Source organism: Triticum dicoccoides, chromosome 1A (genome assembly GCF_002162155.2).
Source record: "Triticum dicoccoides isolate Atlit2015 ecotype Zavitan chromosome 1A, WEW_v2.0, whole genome shotgun sequence".
In the NCBI taxonomy this organism is placed as follows: domain Eukaryota; kingdom Viridiplantae; phylum Streptophyta; class Magnoliopsida; order Poales; family Poaceae; genus Triticum; species Triticum dicoccoides.
In genome coordinates, this window is record NC_041380.1 from 336,063,981 (window position 1) to 336,081,993 (window position 18,013).

An 18,013-nucleotide genomic window follows, 5' to 3' on the forward strand; every position below is an offset into this window, starting at 1 on the left:
AAACATATTGGTGTCAAGGCATGGGCACATGCATGGAGTACATGCCATGGCATTTTAATTCCAAAAAAGTAAAAAATGATCAGAAAAACATGAAATCTTGCTTGATTTAATGTCATGCCACCCAAATGATGTTGTAAAGAAATTGGCATGTTTGACGTAAGTTTGGACACACAATCTTTACAAACTGGAGCAAATTGCTAGAAGGTTCGTGGTTCCGAGAGGGAACAATGCATGTTTGATGACGAACGAGAGATAGCTTCCTCTTACGGCCTTGAATTTTTTTCAACGTCTAACGTGCACTACTACAACTCTAATGTGAAATTTTGGAAAATTCTAGGGGTCATTTGACCTTTCAAAGACATTTAAGTGATTTTCTAACCATTTAATGACCGTAATTCAAATTTGAACTACAGCTACATGCAATGCCTAACCAAAACGGTTTGAAAGATCATATATGTGTACTTGTGTGCGAGTTAATTCCATGTATAGTAAATTAGAAGGAATTTTCAAACAAATTGGTCTCACGACACGGACACATGCATACGTATGCATGGAGTGACATGTCATTTTAATTCAAAAAATAGAAAAATGATGAGAAACACATGAAACCTCGGTTGATGTAATGTCATGCCACCAAGATGATGTGGTAAAGAAATTGGCATGTTTGACGACGTTTGGACACGCACCCCTCACAAACCGGAGCAACTTGCCAGAAGGTTCGTGGTCCGGAGAGGGAACAATGCATGGTTGATGACGAACGGGTGATACCTTCCTCTTACGGCCTTCAATTTTTTTCCTATGTTTAACGTGCACTGATACAACTGTCATATGAAAATTTGGTAAATTTCAGGGGTCATTTGACCTTTTAAAGACATTTAAGTGATTTTCTAACCATTTAATGACCGTAATTCAAATTTGAACTACATCTACATGCAACGCCTAACCATAACGGTTTGAAAAATCATATTTTTGTGTACTTGTGTGCGAGTAATTCCATGTCCACTAAATTCGAAGGAATTTTCAAACATATTGGTGTCAAGGCATGGGCACATGCATGGAGTACATGCCATGGCATTTTAATTCCAAAAAAGTAAAAAATGATCAGAAAAACATGAAATCTTGCTTGATTTAATGTCATGCCACCCAAATGATGTTGTAAAGAAATTGGCATGTTTGACGTAAGTTTGGACACACAATCCTTACAAACTGTTGCAAATTGCTAGAAGGTTTGTGGTTCCGAGAGGGAACAATGCATGTTTGATGACGAACGAGAGATAGCTTCCTCTTACGGCCTTGAATTTTTTTCAACGTCTAACGTGCACTACTACAACTCTAATGTGAAATTTTGGAAAATTCTAGGGGTCATTTGACCTTTCAAAGACATTTAAGTGATTTTCTAACCATTTAATGACCGTAATTCAAATTTGAACTACATCTACATGCAATGCCTAACCAAAACGGTTTGAAAGATCATATATGTGTACTTGTGTGCGAGTTAATTCCATGTGTAGTAAATTAGAAGGAATTTTCAAACATATTGGTCTCACGACACGGACACATGCATACGTATGCATGGAGTGACATGGCATTTTAATTCAAAAAATGGAAAAATGATGAGAAACACATGAAACCTCGGTTGATGTAATGTCATGCCACCAAGATGATGTGGTAAAGAAATTGGCATGTTTGACGACGTTTGGACACGCACCCCTCACAAACCGGAGCAACTTGCCAGAAGGTTCGTGGTTCGGAGAGGGAACAATGCATGGTTGATGACGAACGGGAGATAGCTTCCTCTTACGGCCTTCAATTTTTTTCCTATGTTTAACGTGCACTGATACAACTGTCATGTGAAAATTTGGTAAATTTCAGGGGTCATTTGACCTTTTAAAGACATTTAAGTGATTTTCTAACCATTTAATGACCGTAATTCAAATTTGAACTACATCTACATGCAACGCTAACCATAACGGTTTGAAAAATCATATTTTTGTGTACTTGTTTGCGAGTTAATTCCATGTCCACTAAATTTGAAGGAATTTTCAAACATATTGGTGTCAAGGCATGGGCACATGCATGGAGTACACGCCATGGCATTTTAATTCTAAAAAAGTAAAAAATGATCAGAAAAACATGAAATCTTTCTTGATTTAATGTCATGCCACCCAAATGATGTTGTAAAGAAATTGGCATGTTTGACGTAAGTTTGGACACACAATCTTTACAAACTGGAGCAAATTGCTAGAAGGTTCGTGGTTCCGAGAGGGAATAATGCATGTTTGATGACGAACGAGAGATAGCTTCCTCTTACGGCCTTGAATTTTTTTGAACGTCTAACGTGCACTACTACAACTCTAATGTGAAATTTTGGAAAATTCTAGGGGTCATTTGACCTTTCAAAGACATTTAAGTGATTTTCTAACCATTTAATGACCGTAATTCAAATTTGAACTACATCTACATGCAATGCCTAACCAAAACGGTTTGAAAAATCATATATGTGTACTTGTGTGCGAGTTAATTCCATGTATAGTAAATTAGAAGGAATTTTCAAACATATTGGTCTCACGACACGGACACATGCATACGTATGCATGGAGTGACATGGCATTTTAATTCAAAAAATAGAAAAATGATGAGAAACACATGAAACCTCGGTTGATGTAATGTCATGCCACCAAGATGATGTGGTAAAGAAATTGGCATGTTTGATCACGTTTGGACACGCACCCCTCACAAACCGGAGCAACTTGCCTGAAGGTTCGTGGTCCGGAGAGGGAATAATGCATGGTTGATGACGAACGGGAGATAGCTTCCTCTTACGGCCTTCAATTTTTTTTCCTATGTTTAACGTGCACTGATACAACTGTCATGTGAAAATTTGGTAAATTTCAGGGGTCATTTGACCTTTTAAAGACATTTAAGTGATTTTCTAACCATTTAATGACCGTAATTCAAATTTGAACTACATCTACATGCAACGCCTAACCATAACGGTTTGAAAAATCATATTTTTGTGTACTTGTGTGCGAGTTAATTCCATGTCCACTAAATTTGAAGGAATTTTCAAACATATTGGTGTCAAGGCATGGGCACATGCATGGAGTACATGCCATGGCATTTTAATTCCAAAAAAGTAAAAAATGATCAGAAAAACATGAAATCTTGCTTGATTTAATGTCATGCCACCCAAATGATGTTGTAAAGAAATTGGCATGTTTGACGTAAGTTTGGACACACAATCTTTACAAACTGGAGCAAATTGCTAGAAGGTTCGTGGTTCCGAGAGGGAACAATGCATGTTTGATGACGAACGAGAGATAGCTTCCTCTTACGGCCTTGAATTTTTTTCAACGTCTAACGTGCACTACTACAACTCTAATGTGAAATTTTGGAAAATTCTAGGGGTCATTTGACCTTTCAAAGACATTTAAGTGATTTTCTAACCATTTAATGACCGTAATTCAAATTTGAACTACATCTACATGCAACGCCTAACCATAACGGTTTGAAAAATCATATTTTTGTGTACTTGTGTGCGAGTTAATTCCATGTCCACTAAATTCGAAGGAATTTTCAAACATATTGGTGTCAAGGCATGGGCACATGCATGGAGTACATGCCATGGCATTTTAATTCCAAAAAAGTAAAAAATGATCAGAAAAACATGAAATCTTTCTTGATTTAATGTCATGCCACCCAAAAGATGTTGTAAAGAAATTGGCATGTTTGACGTAAGTTTGGATACACAATCTTTACAAACTGGAGCAAATTGCTAGAAGGTTCGTGGTTCCGAGAGGGAACAATGCATGTTTGATGACGAACGAGAGATAGCTTCCTCTTACGGCATTGAATTTTTTTGAACGTCTAACGTGCACTACTACAACTCTAATGTGAAATTTTGGAAAATTCTAGGGGTCATTTGACCTTTCAAAGACATTTAAGTGATTTTCTAACCATTTAATGACCGTAATTCAAATTTGAACTACATCTACATGCAATGCCTAACCAAAACGGTTTGAAAGATCATATATGTGTACTTGTGTGCGAGTTAATTCCATGTGTAGTAAATTAGAAGGAATTTTCAAACATATTGGTCTCACGACACGGACACATACATACGTATGCATGGAGTGACATGGCATTTTAATTCAAAAAATAGAAAAATGATGAGAAACACATGAAACCTCGGTTGATGTAATGTCATGCCACCAAGATGATGTGGTAAAGAAATTGGCATGTTTGACGACGTTTGGACACGCACCCCTCACAAACCGGAGCAACTTGCCAGAAGGTTCGTGGTCCGGAGAGGGAACAATGCATGGTTGATGACGAACGGGAGATAGTTTCCTCTTACGGCCTTCAATTTTTTTCCTATGTTTAACGTGCACTGATACAACTGTCATGTGAAAATTTGGTAAATTTCAGGGGTCATTTGACCTTTTAAAGACATTTAAGTGATTTTCTAACCATTTAATGACCGTAATTCAAATTTGAACTACATCTACATGCAACGCCTAACCATAACGGTTTGAAAAATCATATTTTTGTGTACTTGTGTGCGAGTTAATTCCATGTCCACTAAATTCGAAGGAATTTTCAAACATATTGGTGTCAAGGCATGGGCACATGCATGGAGTACATGCCATGGCATTTTAATTCCAAAAAAGTAAAAAATGATCAGAAAAACATGAAATCTTGCTTGATTTAATGTCATGCCACCCAAATGATGTTGTAAAGAAATTGGCATGTTTGACGTAAGTTTGGACACACAATCTTTACAAACTGGAGCAAATTGCTAGAAGGTTCGTGGTTCCGAGAGGGAACAATGCATGTTTGATGACGAACGAGAGATAGCTTCCTCTTACGGCCTTGAATTTTTTTCAACGTCTAACGTGCACTACTACAACTCTAATGTGAAATTTTGGAAAATTCTAGGGGTCATTTGACCTTTCAAAGACATTTAAGTGATTTTCTAACCATTTAATGACCGTAATTCAAATTTGAACTACATCTACATGCAATGCCTAACCAAAACGGTTTGAAAGATCATATATGTGTACTTGTGTGCGAGTTAATTCCATGTGTAGTAAATTAGAAGGAATTTTCAAACAAATTGGTCTCACGACACGGACACATGCATACGTATGCATGGAGTGACATGTCATTTTAATTCAAAAAATAGAAAAATGATGAGAAACACATGAAACCTCAGTTGATGTAATGTCATGCCACCAAGATGATGTGGTAAAGAAATTGGCATGTTTGACGACGTTTGGACACGCACCCCTCACAAACCGGAGCAACTTGCCAGAAGGTTCGTGGTCCGGAGAGGGAACAATGCATGGTTGATGACGAACGGGAGATAGCTTCCTCTTACGGCCTTCAATTTTTTTTCCTATGTTTAACGTGCACTGATACAACTGTCATATGAAAATTTGGTAAATTTCAGGGGTCATTTGACCTTTTAAAGACATTTAAGTGATTTTCTAACCATTTAATGACCGTAATTCAAATTTGAACTACATCTACATGCAACGCCTAACCATAACGGTTTGAAAAATCATATTTTTGTGTACTTGTGTGCGAGTTAATTCCATGTCCACTAAATTCGAAGGAATTTTCAAACATATTGGTGTCAAGGCATGGGCACATGCATGGAGTACATGCCATGGCATTTTAATTCCAAAAAAGTATAAAATGATCAGAAAAACATGAAATCTTGCTTGATTTAATGTCATGCCACCCAAATGATGTTGTAAAGAAATTGGCATGTTTGACGTAAGTTTGGACACACAATCCTTACAAACTGGAGCAAATTGCTAGAAGGTTCGTGGTTCCGAGAGGGAACAATGCATGTTTGATGATGAACGAGAGATAGCTTCCTCTTACGGCCTTGAATTTTTTTCAACGTCTAACGTGCACTACTACAACTCTAATGTGAAATTTTGGAAAATTCTAGGGGTCATTTGACCTTTCAAAGACATTTAAGTGATTTTCTAACCATTTAATGACCGTAATTCAAATTTGAACTACATCTACATGCAATGCCTAACCAAAACGGTTTGAAAAATCATATATGTGTACTTGTGTGCGAGTTAATTCCATATGTAGTAAATTAGAAGGAATTTTCAAACATATTGGTCTCACGACACGGACACATGCATACGTATGCATGGAGTGACATGGCATTTTAATTCAAAAAATGGAAAAATGATGAGAAACACATGAAACCTCGGTTGATGTAATGTCATGCCACCAAGATGATGTGGTAAAGAAATTGGCATGTTTCACGACGTTTGGACACGCACCCCTCACAAACCGGAGCAACTTGCCAGAAGGTTCGTGGTCCGGAGAGGGAACAATGCATGGTTGATGACGAACGGGAGATAGCTTCCTCTTACGGCCTTCAATTTTTTTTCCTATGTTTAACGTGCACTGATACAACTGTCATGTGAAAATTTGGTAAATTTCAGGGGTCATTTGACCTTTTAAAGACATTTAAGTGATTTTCTAACCATTTAATGACCGTAATTCAAATTTGAACTACATCTACATGCAACGCTAACCATAACGGTTTGAAAAATCATATTTTTGTGTACTTGTGTGCGAGTTAATTCCATGTGCACTAAATTTGAAGGAATTTTCAAACATATTGGTGTCAAGGCATGGGCACATGCATGGAGTACACGCCATGGCATTTTAATTCTAAAAAAGTAAAAAATGATCAGAAAAACATGAAATCTTTCTTGATTTAATGTCATGCCACCCAAATGATGTTGTAAAGAAATTGGCATGTTTGACGTAAGTTTGGACACACAATCTTTACAAACTAGAGCAAATTGCTAGAAGGTTCGTGGTTCCGAGAGGGAACAATGCATGTTTGATGACGAACGAGAGATAGCTTCCTCTTACGGCCTTGAATTTTTTTGAACGTCTAACGTGCACTACTACAACTCTAATGTGAAATTTTGGAAAATTCTAGGGGTCATTTGACCTTTCAAAGACATTTAAGTGATTTTCTAACCATTTAATGACCGTAATTCAAATTTGAACTACATCTACATGCAATGCCTAACCAAAACGGTTTGAAAAATCATATATGTGTACTTGTGTGCGAGTTAATTCCATGTGTAGTAAATTAGAAGGAATTTTCAAACATATTGGTCTCACGACACGGACACATGCATACGTATGCATGGAGTGACATGGCATTTTAATTCAAAAAATAGAAAAATGATGAGAAACACATGAAACCTCGGTTGATGTAATGTCATGCCACCAAGATGATGTGGTAAAGAAATTGGCATGTTTGATCACGTTTGGACACGCACCCCTCACAAACCGGAGCAACTTGCCTGAAGGTTCATGGTCCGGAGAGGGAATAATGCATGGTTGATGACGAACGGGAGATAGCTTCCTCTTACGGCCTTCAATTTTTTTTCCTATGTTTAACGTGCACTGATACAACTGTCATGTGAAAATTTGGTAAATTTCAGGGGTCATTTGACCTTTTAAAGACATTTAAGTGATTTTCTAACCATTTAATGACCGCAATTCAAATTTGAACTACATCTACATGCAACGCCTAACCATAACGGTTTGAAAAATCATATTTTTGTGTACTTGTGTGCGAGTTAATTCCATGTCCACTAAATTTGAAGGAATTTTCAAACATATTGGTGTCAAGGCATGGGCACATGCATGGAGTACATGCCATGGCATTTTAATTCCAAAAAAGTAAAAAATGATCAGAAAAACATGAAATCTTGCTTGATTTAATGTCATGCCACCCAAATGATGTTGTAAAGAAATTGGCATGTTTGACGTAAGTTTGGACACACAATCTTTACAAACTGGAGCAAATTGCTAGAAGGTTCGTGGTTCCGAGAGGGAACAATGCATGTTTGATGACGAACGAGAGATAGCTTCCTCTTACGGCCTTGAATTTTTTTCAACGTCTAACGTGCACTACTACAACTCTAATGTGAAATTTTGGAAAATTCTAGGGGTCATTTGACCTTTCAAAGACATTTAAGTGATTTTCTAACCATTTAATGACCGTAATTCAAATTTGAACTACATCTACATGCAACGCCTAACCATAACGGTTTGAAAAATCATATTTTTGTGTACTTGTGTGCGAGTTAATTCCATGTCTACTAAATTCGAAGTAATTTTCAAACATATTGGTGTCAAGGCATGGGCACATGCATGGAGTACATGCCATGGCATTTTAATTCCAAAAAAGTAAAAAATGATCAGAAAAACATGAAATCTTGCTTGATTTAATGTCATGCCACCCAAATGATGTTGTAAAGAAATTGGCATGTTTGACGTAAGTTTGGACACACAATCTTTACAAACTGGAGCAAATTGCTAGAAGGTTCGTGGTTCCAAGAGGGAACAATGCATGTTTGATGACGAACGAGAGATAGCTTCCTCTTACGGCCTTGAATTTTTTTCAACGTCTAACGTGCACTACTACAACTCTAATGTGAAATTTTGGAAATTCTAGGGGTCATTTGACCTTTCAAAGACATTTAAGTGATTTTCTAACCATTTAATGACCGTAATTCAAATTTGAACTACATCTACATGCAATGCCTAACCAAAACGGTTTGAAAGATCATATATGTGTACTTGTGTGCGAGTTAATTCCATGTGTAGTAAATTAGAAGGAATTTTCAAACAAATTGGTCTCACGACACGGACAGATGCATACATATGCATGGAGTGACATGTCATTTTAATTCAAAAAATAGAAAAATGATGAGAAACACATGAAACCTCGATTGATGTAATGTCATGCCACCAAGATGATGTGGTAAAGAAATTGGCATGTTTGACGACGTTTGGACACGCACCCCTCACAAACAGGAGCAACTTGCCTGAAGGTTCGTGGTCCGGAGAGGGAACAATGCATGGTTGATGAAGAACGGGAGATAGCTTCCTCTTACGGCCTTCAATTTTTTTCCTATGTTTAACGTGCACTGATACAACTGTCATATGAAAATTTGGTAAATTTCAGGGGTCATTTGACCTTTTAAAGACATTTAAGTGATTTTCTAACCATTTAATGACCGTAATTCAAATTTGAACTACATCTACATGCAACGCCTAACCATAACGGTTTGAAAAATCATATTTTTGTGTACTTGTGTGCGAGTTAATTCCATGTCCACTAAATTCGAAGGAATTTTTAAACATATTGGTGTCAAGGCATGGGCACATGCATGGAGTACATGCCATGGCATTTTAATTCCAAAAAAGTAAAAAATGATCAGAAAAACATGAAATCTTGCTTGATTTAATGTCATGCCACCCAAATGATGTTGTAAAGAAATTGGCATGTTTGACGTAAGTTTGGACACACAATCTTTACAAACTGGAGCAAATTGCTAGAAGGTTCGTGGTTCCGAGAGGGAACAATGCATGTTTGATGACGAACGAGAGATAGCTTCCTCTTACGGCCTTGAATTTTTTTCAACGTCTAACGTGCACTACTACAACTCTAATGTGAAATTTTGGAAAATTCTAGGGGTCATTTGACCTTTCAAAGACATTTAAGTGATTTTCTAACCATTTAATGACCGTAATTCAAATTTGAACTACATCTACATGCAATGCCTATCCAAAACGGTTTGAAAGATCATATATGAGTACTTGTGTGCGAGTTAATTCCATGTGTAGTAAATTAGAAGGAATTTTCAAACATATTGGTCTCACGACACGGACACATGCATACGTATGCATGGAGTGACATGGCATTTTAATTCAAAAAATAGAAAAATGATGAGAAACACATGAAACCTCGGTTGATGTAATGTCATGCCACCAAGATGATGTGGTAAAGAAATTGGCATGTTTGACGACGTTTGGACACGCACCCCTCACAAACCGGAGCAACTTGCCAGAAGGTTCATGGTCCGGAGAGGGAACAATGCATGGTTGATGACGAACGGGAGATAGCTTCCTCTTACGGCCTTCAATTTTTTCTCCTAAGTTTAACGTGCACTGATACAACTGTCATGTGAAAATTTGGTAAATTTCAGGGGTCATTTGACCTTTTAAAGACATTTAAGTGATTTTCTAACCATTTAATGACCGTAATTCAAATTTGAACTACATCTACATGCAATGCCTAACCATAACGGTTTGGAAAATCATATTTTTGTGTACTTGTGTGCGAGTTAATTCCATGTCCACTAAATTTGAAGGAATTTTCAAACATATTGGTGTCAAGGTATGGGCACATGCATGGAGTACATGCCATGGCATTTTAATTCCAAAAAAGTCAAAAATGATCAGAAAAACATGAAATCTTGCTTGATTTAATGTCATGCCACCCAAATGATGTTGTAAAGAAATTGGCATGTTTGACGTAAGTTTGGACACACAATCCTTACAAACTGGAGCAAATTGCTAGAAGGTTCATGGTTCCGAGAGGGAACAATGCATGTTTGATGACGAACGAGAGATAGCTTCCTCTTACGGCCTTGAATTTTTTTTCAACATCTAACGTGCACTACTACAACTCTAATGTGAAATTTTGGAAAATTCTAGGGGTCATTTGAGCTTTCAAAGACATTTAAGTGATTTTCTAACCATTTAATGACCGTAATTCAAATTTGAACTACATCTACATGCAATGCCTAACCAAAACGGTTTGAAAAATCATATATGTGTACTTGTGTGCGAGTTAATTCCATGTGTAGTAAATTAGAAGGAATTTTCAAACATATTGGTCTCACGACACGGACACATGCATACGTATGCATGGAGTGACATGGCATTTTAATTCAAAAAATAGAAAAATGATCAGAAACACATGAAACCTCGGTTGATGTAATGTCATGCCACCAAGATGATGTGGTAAAGAAATTGGCATGTTTGACGAACGTTTGGACACACACCCCTCACAAACTAGAGCAACTCGCTAGCAGGTTCGTGGTTCCGAGAGGGAACAATGCATGTTTGATGACGAACGGGACATAGCTTCCTCTTACGGCCTTCAATTTTTGGTCCTACATTTAACATGCACTAATACAACTGTCATGTGAAAATTTGGTAAATTTCAAGGGTCATTTGACCTTTTAAAGACATTTAAGTGATTTTCTAACCATTTAATGACCGCAATTCAAATTTGAACTACATCTACATGCAACGCCTAACCATAACGGTTTGAAAAATCACATTTTTGTTTACTTGTGTCCGAGTTAATTCAATGTGCAGTAAATTCGAAGGAATCTTCAAACATATTGGTGTCAAGGCATGGGCACATGCATGGAGTACATGCCATGGCATTTTAATTCCAAAAAATTAAAAAATGATCAGAAAAACATGAAACCTTGCTTGATTTAATGTCATGCCACCAAGATGATGTGGTAAAGAAATTGGTATGTTTGACGAAAGGTCGGACACACACCCCTCACAAACCGGAGCAACTCGCTAGAATGTTCATGGTTCCGAGAGGGAACAATGCATGTTTCATGACGAACGGGAGATAGCTTCCTCTTACGGCCTTGAAATTTTTTCCACGTCTAACGTGCACTACTACAACTGTAATGTGAAAATTTGGAAAATTTTAGGGGTCATTTGACCTTTCAAAGACATTTAAGTGATTTTCTAACCATTTAATGACCGTAATTCAAATTTGAACTACATCTACATACAACGCCTAACCAAAACGGTTTGAAAAATCATATCTGTATACTTGTGTGCGAGTTAATTCCATCTGGAGTAAATTAGAAGGAATTTTCAAACATATTGGTGTCACGACATGGACACATGCATACGTATGCATGGAGTGACATGGCATTTTAATTTAAAAAATAGGAAAATGATCAGAAACACATGAAACCTTGGTTGATGTAATGTCATGCCACCAAGATGATGTGGTAAAAAAATTTGGCATGTTTGACGAACGTTTGGACACCCACCCCTCACAAATCGGAGCAACTCGCCAGAAGTTTCGTGGTTCCGAGAGGGAACAATGCATGTTTGATGATGAACGGGAGATAGCTTCCTCTTACGGCCTTCGAAATTTTTCCTACGTTTAACGTGCACTAATACAACTGTCATGTGAAAATTTGGTAAATTCAGGGGTCATTTGACCTTCTAAAGACATTTAAGTGATTTTCTAACCCCTTAATGATCGTAATTCAAATTTGAACTACATCTACATGCAACGCCTAACCAAAACGATTTGAAAAATCATATTTTTGTGTACTTGTGTGTGAGTTAAAAAATTATCAGACGATGTAAATATGTGGTGTTCAAAAAAGAAAATGTAAAGATCTGGCAAGACAACCGGCCCCCACACGATTGGAAGTCTATCCCGCGGCTCGAGGTTTGGTAGGTGAATGGCGGGGATCATTAATCAGACACGGTTCTGCATTGGAAACTGTCAGCTATTATGTTCACACATGGATTTTGGCTATTATGTTCACACACGGATTTGCTACGGGAATTGTGTGTAATTCAAAGTACAGTACTCGTAAATTCCGGCGACCGGCATGTGTACTGTCCCCGTCGATCTAGATTCCGGCCGCCAATAAATACTACCTTGCTCACGTTGTCCCGCCTGCATTCTCATCTACATCCTCCCCTCGCTCGCCCTCTCTCTCTCTCTCTCTCAAATCTCTGCCATGGCGCCGCCGGTCTGCCCACACGCCGACGAGGAGTCGCCGCCCCCCGAGGATGCTCACTCGATTAGCAGTGATGAGAACCCCTACGCGCCACCTGACGAGGTTGCGTCGGACCCCCCAACTTTGGATTGGTTTTGGAGTTAGTACAATCTTTGTTTGTGGAAGTCGCTCCCGCAGGCTGAGAAAGCCAGGCAAATGGCGTTCAAGAAGGAGATGGAGGAGGAGGAAGCCAAGTACCAGGCGGCCTGTGAAACCCATGATGCCGCCTGGAAAAAGGAGGCAGCGGAGCTTTGGGGGCGGGAGCGTCGTCGTGCTGACGAGGTGTACGAAGACGGGTACTTCGCGAGGACGGTCATAGGTGTTGGGCGCCTCGTCGCTGTGTGGAGATGGGCCGATAAGCTCCAGCGTGCCACCGATGAGGAGCTCCGATGGGCACCCAATGAAATGGTAAGATCCGCCGCGCGCGTCCACCAGCAATAGGCAGATCGGTACGTCAAGCGCTGCGAGGTGAAGGAGTCGGAGTACTGCCTCCGCACTAGGAAGATGCCGTGCACCAGGGAGCTGCTGGCAAGGGGCTGCCGGAATACTGGCCCCAGGAGGGATATTTGTTTTAGTATTGTTCGTTTTCAATTTTAGGCATTGTACCTACTATTAAGTATCATCACGTATATGTGATGATTATATATATATATATATATATATATATATATATATATATATATATATATATATATATATATACATGACAACTATTCTGCAACCCATTCCTGAATAAGCTATCCAGGAACCGTTCCTAACTGCACGAGAACATAGCTAACTTTGCGAACTATACTAGTTAACTATCGGGCGGACTTTTTCTGGCATCGTTTTCTCGCACTATTTTGGGTCGTATTTATTTAACCGCTAATCGGATTGATGCAATTGTTATACCGTTCGATAACTATTGAGAAGGAGCAAAAAACTCATTTTGATCGTTTTCTGAAAATCGATCCGGTTTTTAAACAAAATTCAAAAAACCGAAAATCCATCAAATGAGTTTTCAATATGTTTGTGAAAGGAATTTTCAAATCTTTTGTCGGAATGATGCGTATCATATACCGTTAGAAAGGTACCGATTTGCCCGAACTTTGGCATATATACCACGTTTTCGGATTTGCTACGGTTTAAGAGCAGTTTTCAAAAAACAACATCATTTTCGACATTTTTTGCCTGAACTGCTACAGTACACGCTAACTGCTCACGTGGAATAGCTAACTGACATATGCTGACAAGCTAACTCCTGAGACTGAAGAAAATTGTTTTTATCTTCTATACTTTTATCGCCAGGTCAAGTTAACTTCTGGGAGTGAAATAGCTAACTGCCAGGAATCGCAACAGTTAGCACTAAGTTAACCGCGGGACTGAAAATGTTTTTTTTGTTTTTTGATTGGGTCACAGTAACTGCGGGTATGAAATACCTAACTGCACACAATGAGCAAGCTAATTGCAATGGTTGATAATACTTTTTTGCTTCTTTTGTTTTTAATTCTTTTTTTCTATTTTTTCCATGGTCAAGTTAACCACCGGGACTGGAATAGCAAACTGCCGGGATTTAAATAGCTAACTGCCAAGGATTGCGGCAGTTAACACGGAGTTAACTGCCAGGATTAAAAATATTTTTTACCTCATGCAAGCAGGGGCTTGGCAAACAAACTGAACCCTCTAATTAGATTGCTATTTTTTGTACCTCACACAAGCAGGGGCTTGGCAAAATCATAGTTGTGTGCATCGCTTAACTGCTCCATGAAACTGAGCATTGGCAAACTGCGCACCATGGATCGCACCGCTGGCAGCATGGGAGCAAGAGCTAATTGAGCAGTGATCTCTATTTCTTTTTTACATAACTATCAGTAAAGCAAACTGCTCCTTGAAACTAAGCTAACTTATCCATGAAACTGAGCTAGCTGTAGAGAGGTCGCTCCACCAGTAAATCCCCATCAGGGGTCCTGCACCTCGTCGATCCCCGGTGCAATGGAGCAGAAGTTAACTGCTAACAGGAAAAATAATATTCACTGGATCCCCAAAATAATAAACCAGATAGGGATGTCTTGACTCTGGACACAACATTATTTTGCAAGTAAGAACTGAACATGCTAGCTATAGATAACCCCCAAATAATTGCCAACTACAGAGGATGGGTCGGAGGAGTAGAAGAAACCCAAAAGCTAACCGCCGGAGATCCACACCATGAACCGCTCGAGGATGAGACCCATCTAGGACATGAAGAGCAAGTTAACTGAAGGAGGCAAAGAGTTTTAGCGCTACTGAAGTTAACTGAAAAGCAGGAAGTCGCCACTGTAACAAGCTTCTGCGCCTCCACTAGAACGATGACATGGGGAAAGTGTCACCGGAGCTGGAGTCCGGGATGGGCAGGGCTATGTCACCGGAGTGGGAGTAGGCCACCCACCATGGGCCTAAAGAAGGGTGCGCTCCACCCACCTCCCTGCGGCGTCTAGTTAACTGCCTTTTTCGTTATTGAGTAAAATTTTAGTTGTTGTGTACTCTAACTTCCATGTGTATTTAAACCTAGTTGCTTTATCACATAACTGCATTATTTAAGCTAACTGCCCCATAGTTTCTAACTCCCTTATGCACTCAACCCTAACTGCATGATGGTGGAACACCTAACTGCTGATGTTAGCAGAACATCATTTTTGTTATCTTTTTTTGGGCGACAGAACAACGTGCAGTTCTAGCTTTCTCACAGTTGTCTGTACAAGTATCTGCACATGCCTTATCATTGCTCTGACTAGACTGGTCTTCTTGAGCTTGTGGATATTGCGGACATCGTGTTTTAGGCCTTAGAACAAAGACTTGCTCGAGTTCTCGCTCCCAGTCATCTTGAGGAACAATCTTAGTCCAGCATTCAATGTGATCATCACTTTCATTGGTAGCATCCATGTGTTCATCATCATCTTGTGCAGGTCCATCATGCACCTAATTTATTCACAAACACAATTGCTTTTATGAAGTTTTAAAGTAAAAATATAACTGCGGAAATTTGAAAACTCTCCCCTTATGCAAAAACAAGTAAATTGTTACACAGTTAATTGTCACACTCTACCTCATTGATTGTCTCCAGGACGCTTGATTGGTGTTGACGGTTCTTCAGGCGCGGCATAGGTTCGCAATTGCATCCAGTAACTCTTTCATTCATTGGCGCCTGTGGTGGATACCTCGCAGTTTGCACCACCACTGGTTTTAAAACGTAAACTGGGTCATTCTGCACGGGAGAGTTTTGCATGTCGACACATACAATCCTGCTAGTTAGGTCATCATCGTCTTCATCAGGTGCCATTTTTTACTACAAGCAGTGAAGAAAAGTTTTCATAGTTAACTGCGCAAATGCAACCAGAAGCCCACAGAGCTAACTGAATGGTTTCTCCAACAGATAACTTCATATTTCTATACACATCACCAAACTGATAGGGATGCAACCAGCTAACTCGACGCAAAACTCAAGCACAAGCAAAGCACATTTTCTAGCTCAAACTACACAATCCCACAGAGCTAACTGAATGTTGTCTCCAACATCTAACCTCAGATTTTATACACATTACCAACTGACAGGGACTCAAACCAGCTAACTGCACGCAAAACTCAAGCACAATGCTAACTGCATAATGCAACTTGCAGATTTGCCGTCGATGATTCAAACAACAAACATTTGGGGGAATCAAAGAAGAAGACGCAGTGAGAGATCCAAAGCTTATTAGGGGGTGGAATCCAGAAGTGATGATCTAACTGGGAATCGATGGCCACCATCATGACGAAGCGGATCGAATCTAGAGCTCGAGGCGGATTCGAAGCTACAGGTTAGGTGGGGGTTGCCACCGCTGGTGCCGCGCGCTCCCTCGCGCCGGCTATCGCCACCACTCGCTCGCACGCAGTGGATTTGAAGCTACAAGTTAGGTAGGGGTCGCCGCCGCCGACGTCGCGCGCTCCCTCGCATCGGCTATCGCCACTGCTCCCTCGCGCGAGGCGGATTCAAAGATATAGGTTAGGTGGGGGAATCGATGCTAGGATCGATGGGATCAGACGTCGGATTTGTAGGGGTGAGGTGGGACGCCGGAGGGATCGGGATTCGGCTCGGATCCTTTGTCTAGTTTAAGGGGTTCCTAAATAGCTTAGTACACGCATTGAAACAGAGCAATACTATGATTGTTGTGAATACAAAGTTATTCACGTCGAAACAACTTTTTAAAATAAAACGCGTCCATGAGACCATGACCAGCAGCCCTTGCCCAGGGTAGCTCTTGGCTCTGCCTGAACTCGTGAAAGCATTCGTCCAAGCGGTCGACACGCTCGCGATACATCTGGAGAGCGATCTCGAGATCCAAGTTGGCTATTTCATCGGAGATCACCATCTCGAGGATGCGACGGCCATGTTCCTCTACTGCGCCCAGGTGAACACCTGGGCCAAGGAGGCGGTCGAGCCTACGGATCAATGTGTTGGCATCCAGCGGGCCGCGGACAAGGCGAACGGCGGCACCCATGCGAATGGCGCGGCGGACGTCCCGTGCAAGTACGGCGTGGCCGGCATCTGGTGCAAGTTTGGCGCTGAGGGCTCTGCCCACTCCTGGCGAGGAATGGGGGTACTGATGGGACGTGTATCTAGCTGCGACGCCGTGTTGACAACAGACAAGCGCCGATGGATCCGCTCTTGCTGTGCGGCGCGCCGCGCCACTCGCTCGGCGGCGCTCCAACGGTCTCGCCGTGCAGTGAGCCGCACTCTATCGGCACGGACGCACCTAGCTTGCTCTGCGGCGCGCCATCAATCATGTTGTGCGGCGAGCTGCAGCCTATCGGCGCTGACATGTCTATCCTGTTCCGCGGCGCTTAAGCGCCATGTTCCAAAGGTCTGCTCAACCCTGGCGATGACACGCATCACAGCGTCGTCCATCGCGTTGCTGGGGAGCACCTCGGCCTCAACGGGCCGTGCCGCCTGGTCGTTTTCCTCGTCGACGAGGTTGATGGTAGAGGCGGCGCTTTGGTGGGTTGGCATGCTTGGAAAAGGTGGATGTGCTACAGGCTGTGCATGTCGCCTCTATGCGTCGCGCGCCCCCTATGCGCAATATAGCAAGGTGGCAGGAAACAGGTGAGGAAATGGTAAGAAACGGTGGCTTGTTCATAAAACGCCATCAATTAATGGAAACTTAGTATCGAGCTAGCACAAGAAGTAGATGATGATCAGATGAACACAGACCACACTAGGGATCCCGTCGGTGATGAATTCATCAATTCCAAACGGTTGAATACTAGCAAGCGTTTGCCCACAACACACACGACCTATTCCATCACAAATAGGTCGGATGGATCAACTG

General features: G+C 40.6%; 1 protein-coding gene across 4 annotated transcripts; it reads right to left on the reverse strand.

The window, feature by feature from the left end:
• Positions 1-15,179: 15,179 nt before the first annotated feature.
• Positions 15,180-16,800, reverse strand: LOC119271582. 4 transcript variants are annotated; one of them, XR_005134629.1, is made up of 3 exons: positions 16,435-16,800; positions 15,754-15,912; positions 15,181-15,626 (listed from the first exon to the last, which is right to left on the reverse strand). XR_005134629.1 is itself a non-coding variant. In XM_037553352.1 (3 exons), exons 1-3 carry the CDS (start codon positions 16,455-16,457, stop codon positions 15,327-15,329), a joined length of 519 nt encoding a protein of 172 aa, XP_037409249.1. In that variant the 5' UTR covers positions 16,458-16,800; the 3' UTR covers positions 15,181-15,326. The 4 variants fall into 4 exon arrangements, 2 of the variants coding, with proteins under 2 accessions (XP_037409243.1, XP_037409249.1); XM_037553352.1 differs by having other exon boundaries at positions 15,754-15,949; XR_005134628.1 differs by having other exon boundaries at positions 15,184-15,626; positions 15,754-15,993; positions 16,435-16,799.
• Positions 16,801-18,013: the final 1,213 nt, after the last annotated feature.

Bases quoted from the DNA above. Each gene is read 5' to 3' on its own strand.
- LOC119271582 (XM_037553346.1), bottom strand. From the start codon at position 15,987: ATGGCACCTGATGAAGACGATGATGACCTAACTAGCAGGATTGTATGT. The intron at 15,627-15,753 runs GTAGAGTGTGAC...TGAATAAATTAG, and splicing joins TCCTGGAGACAATCAATGAG to GTGCATGATGGACCTGCACA.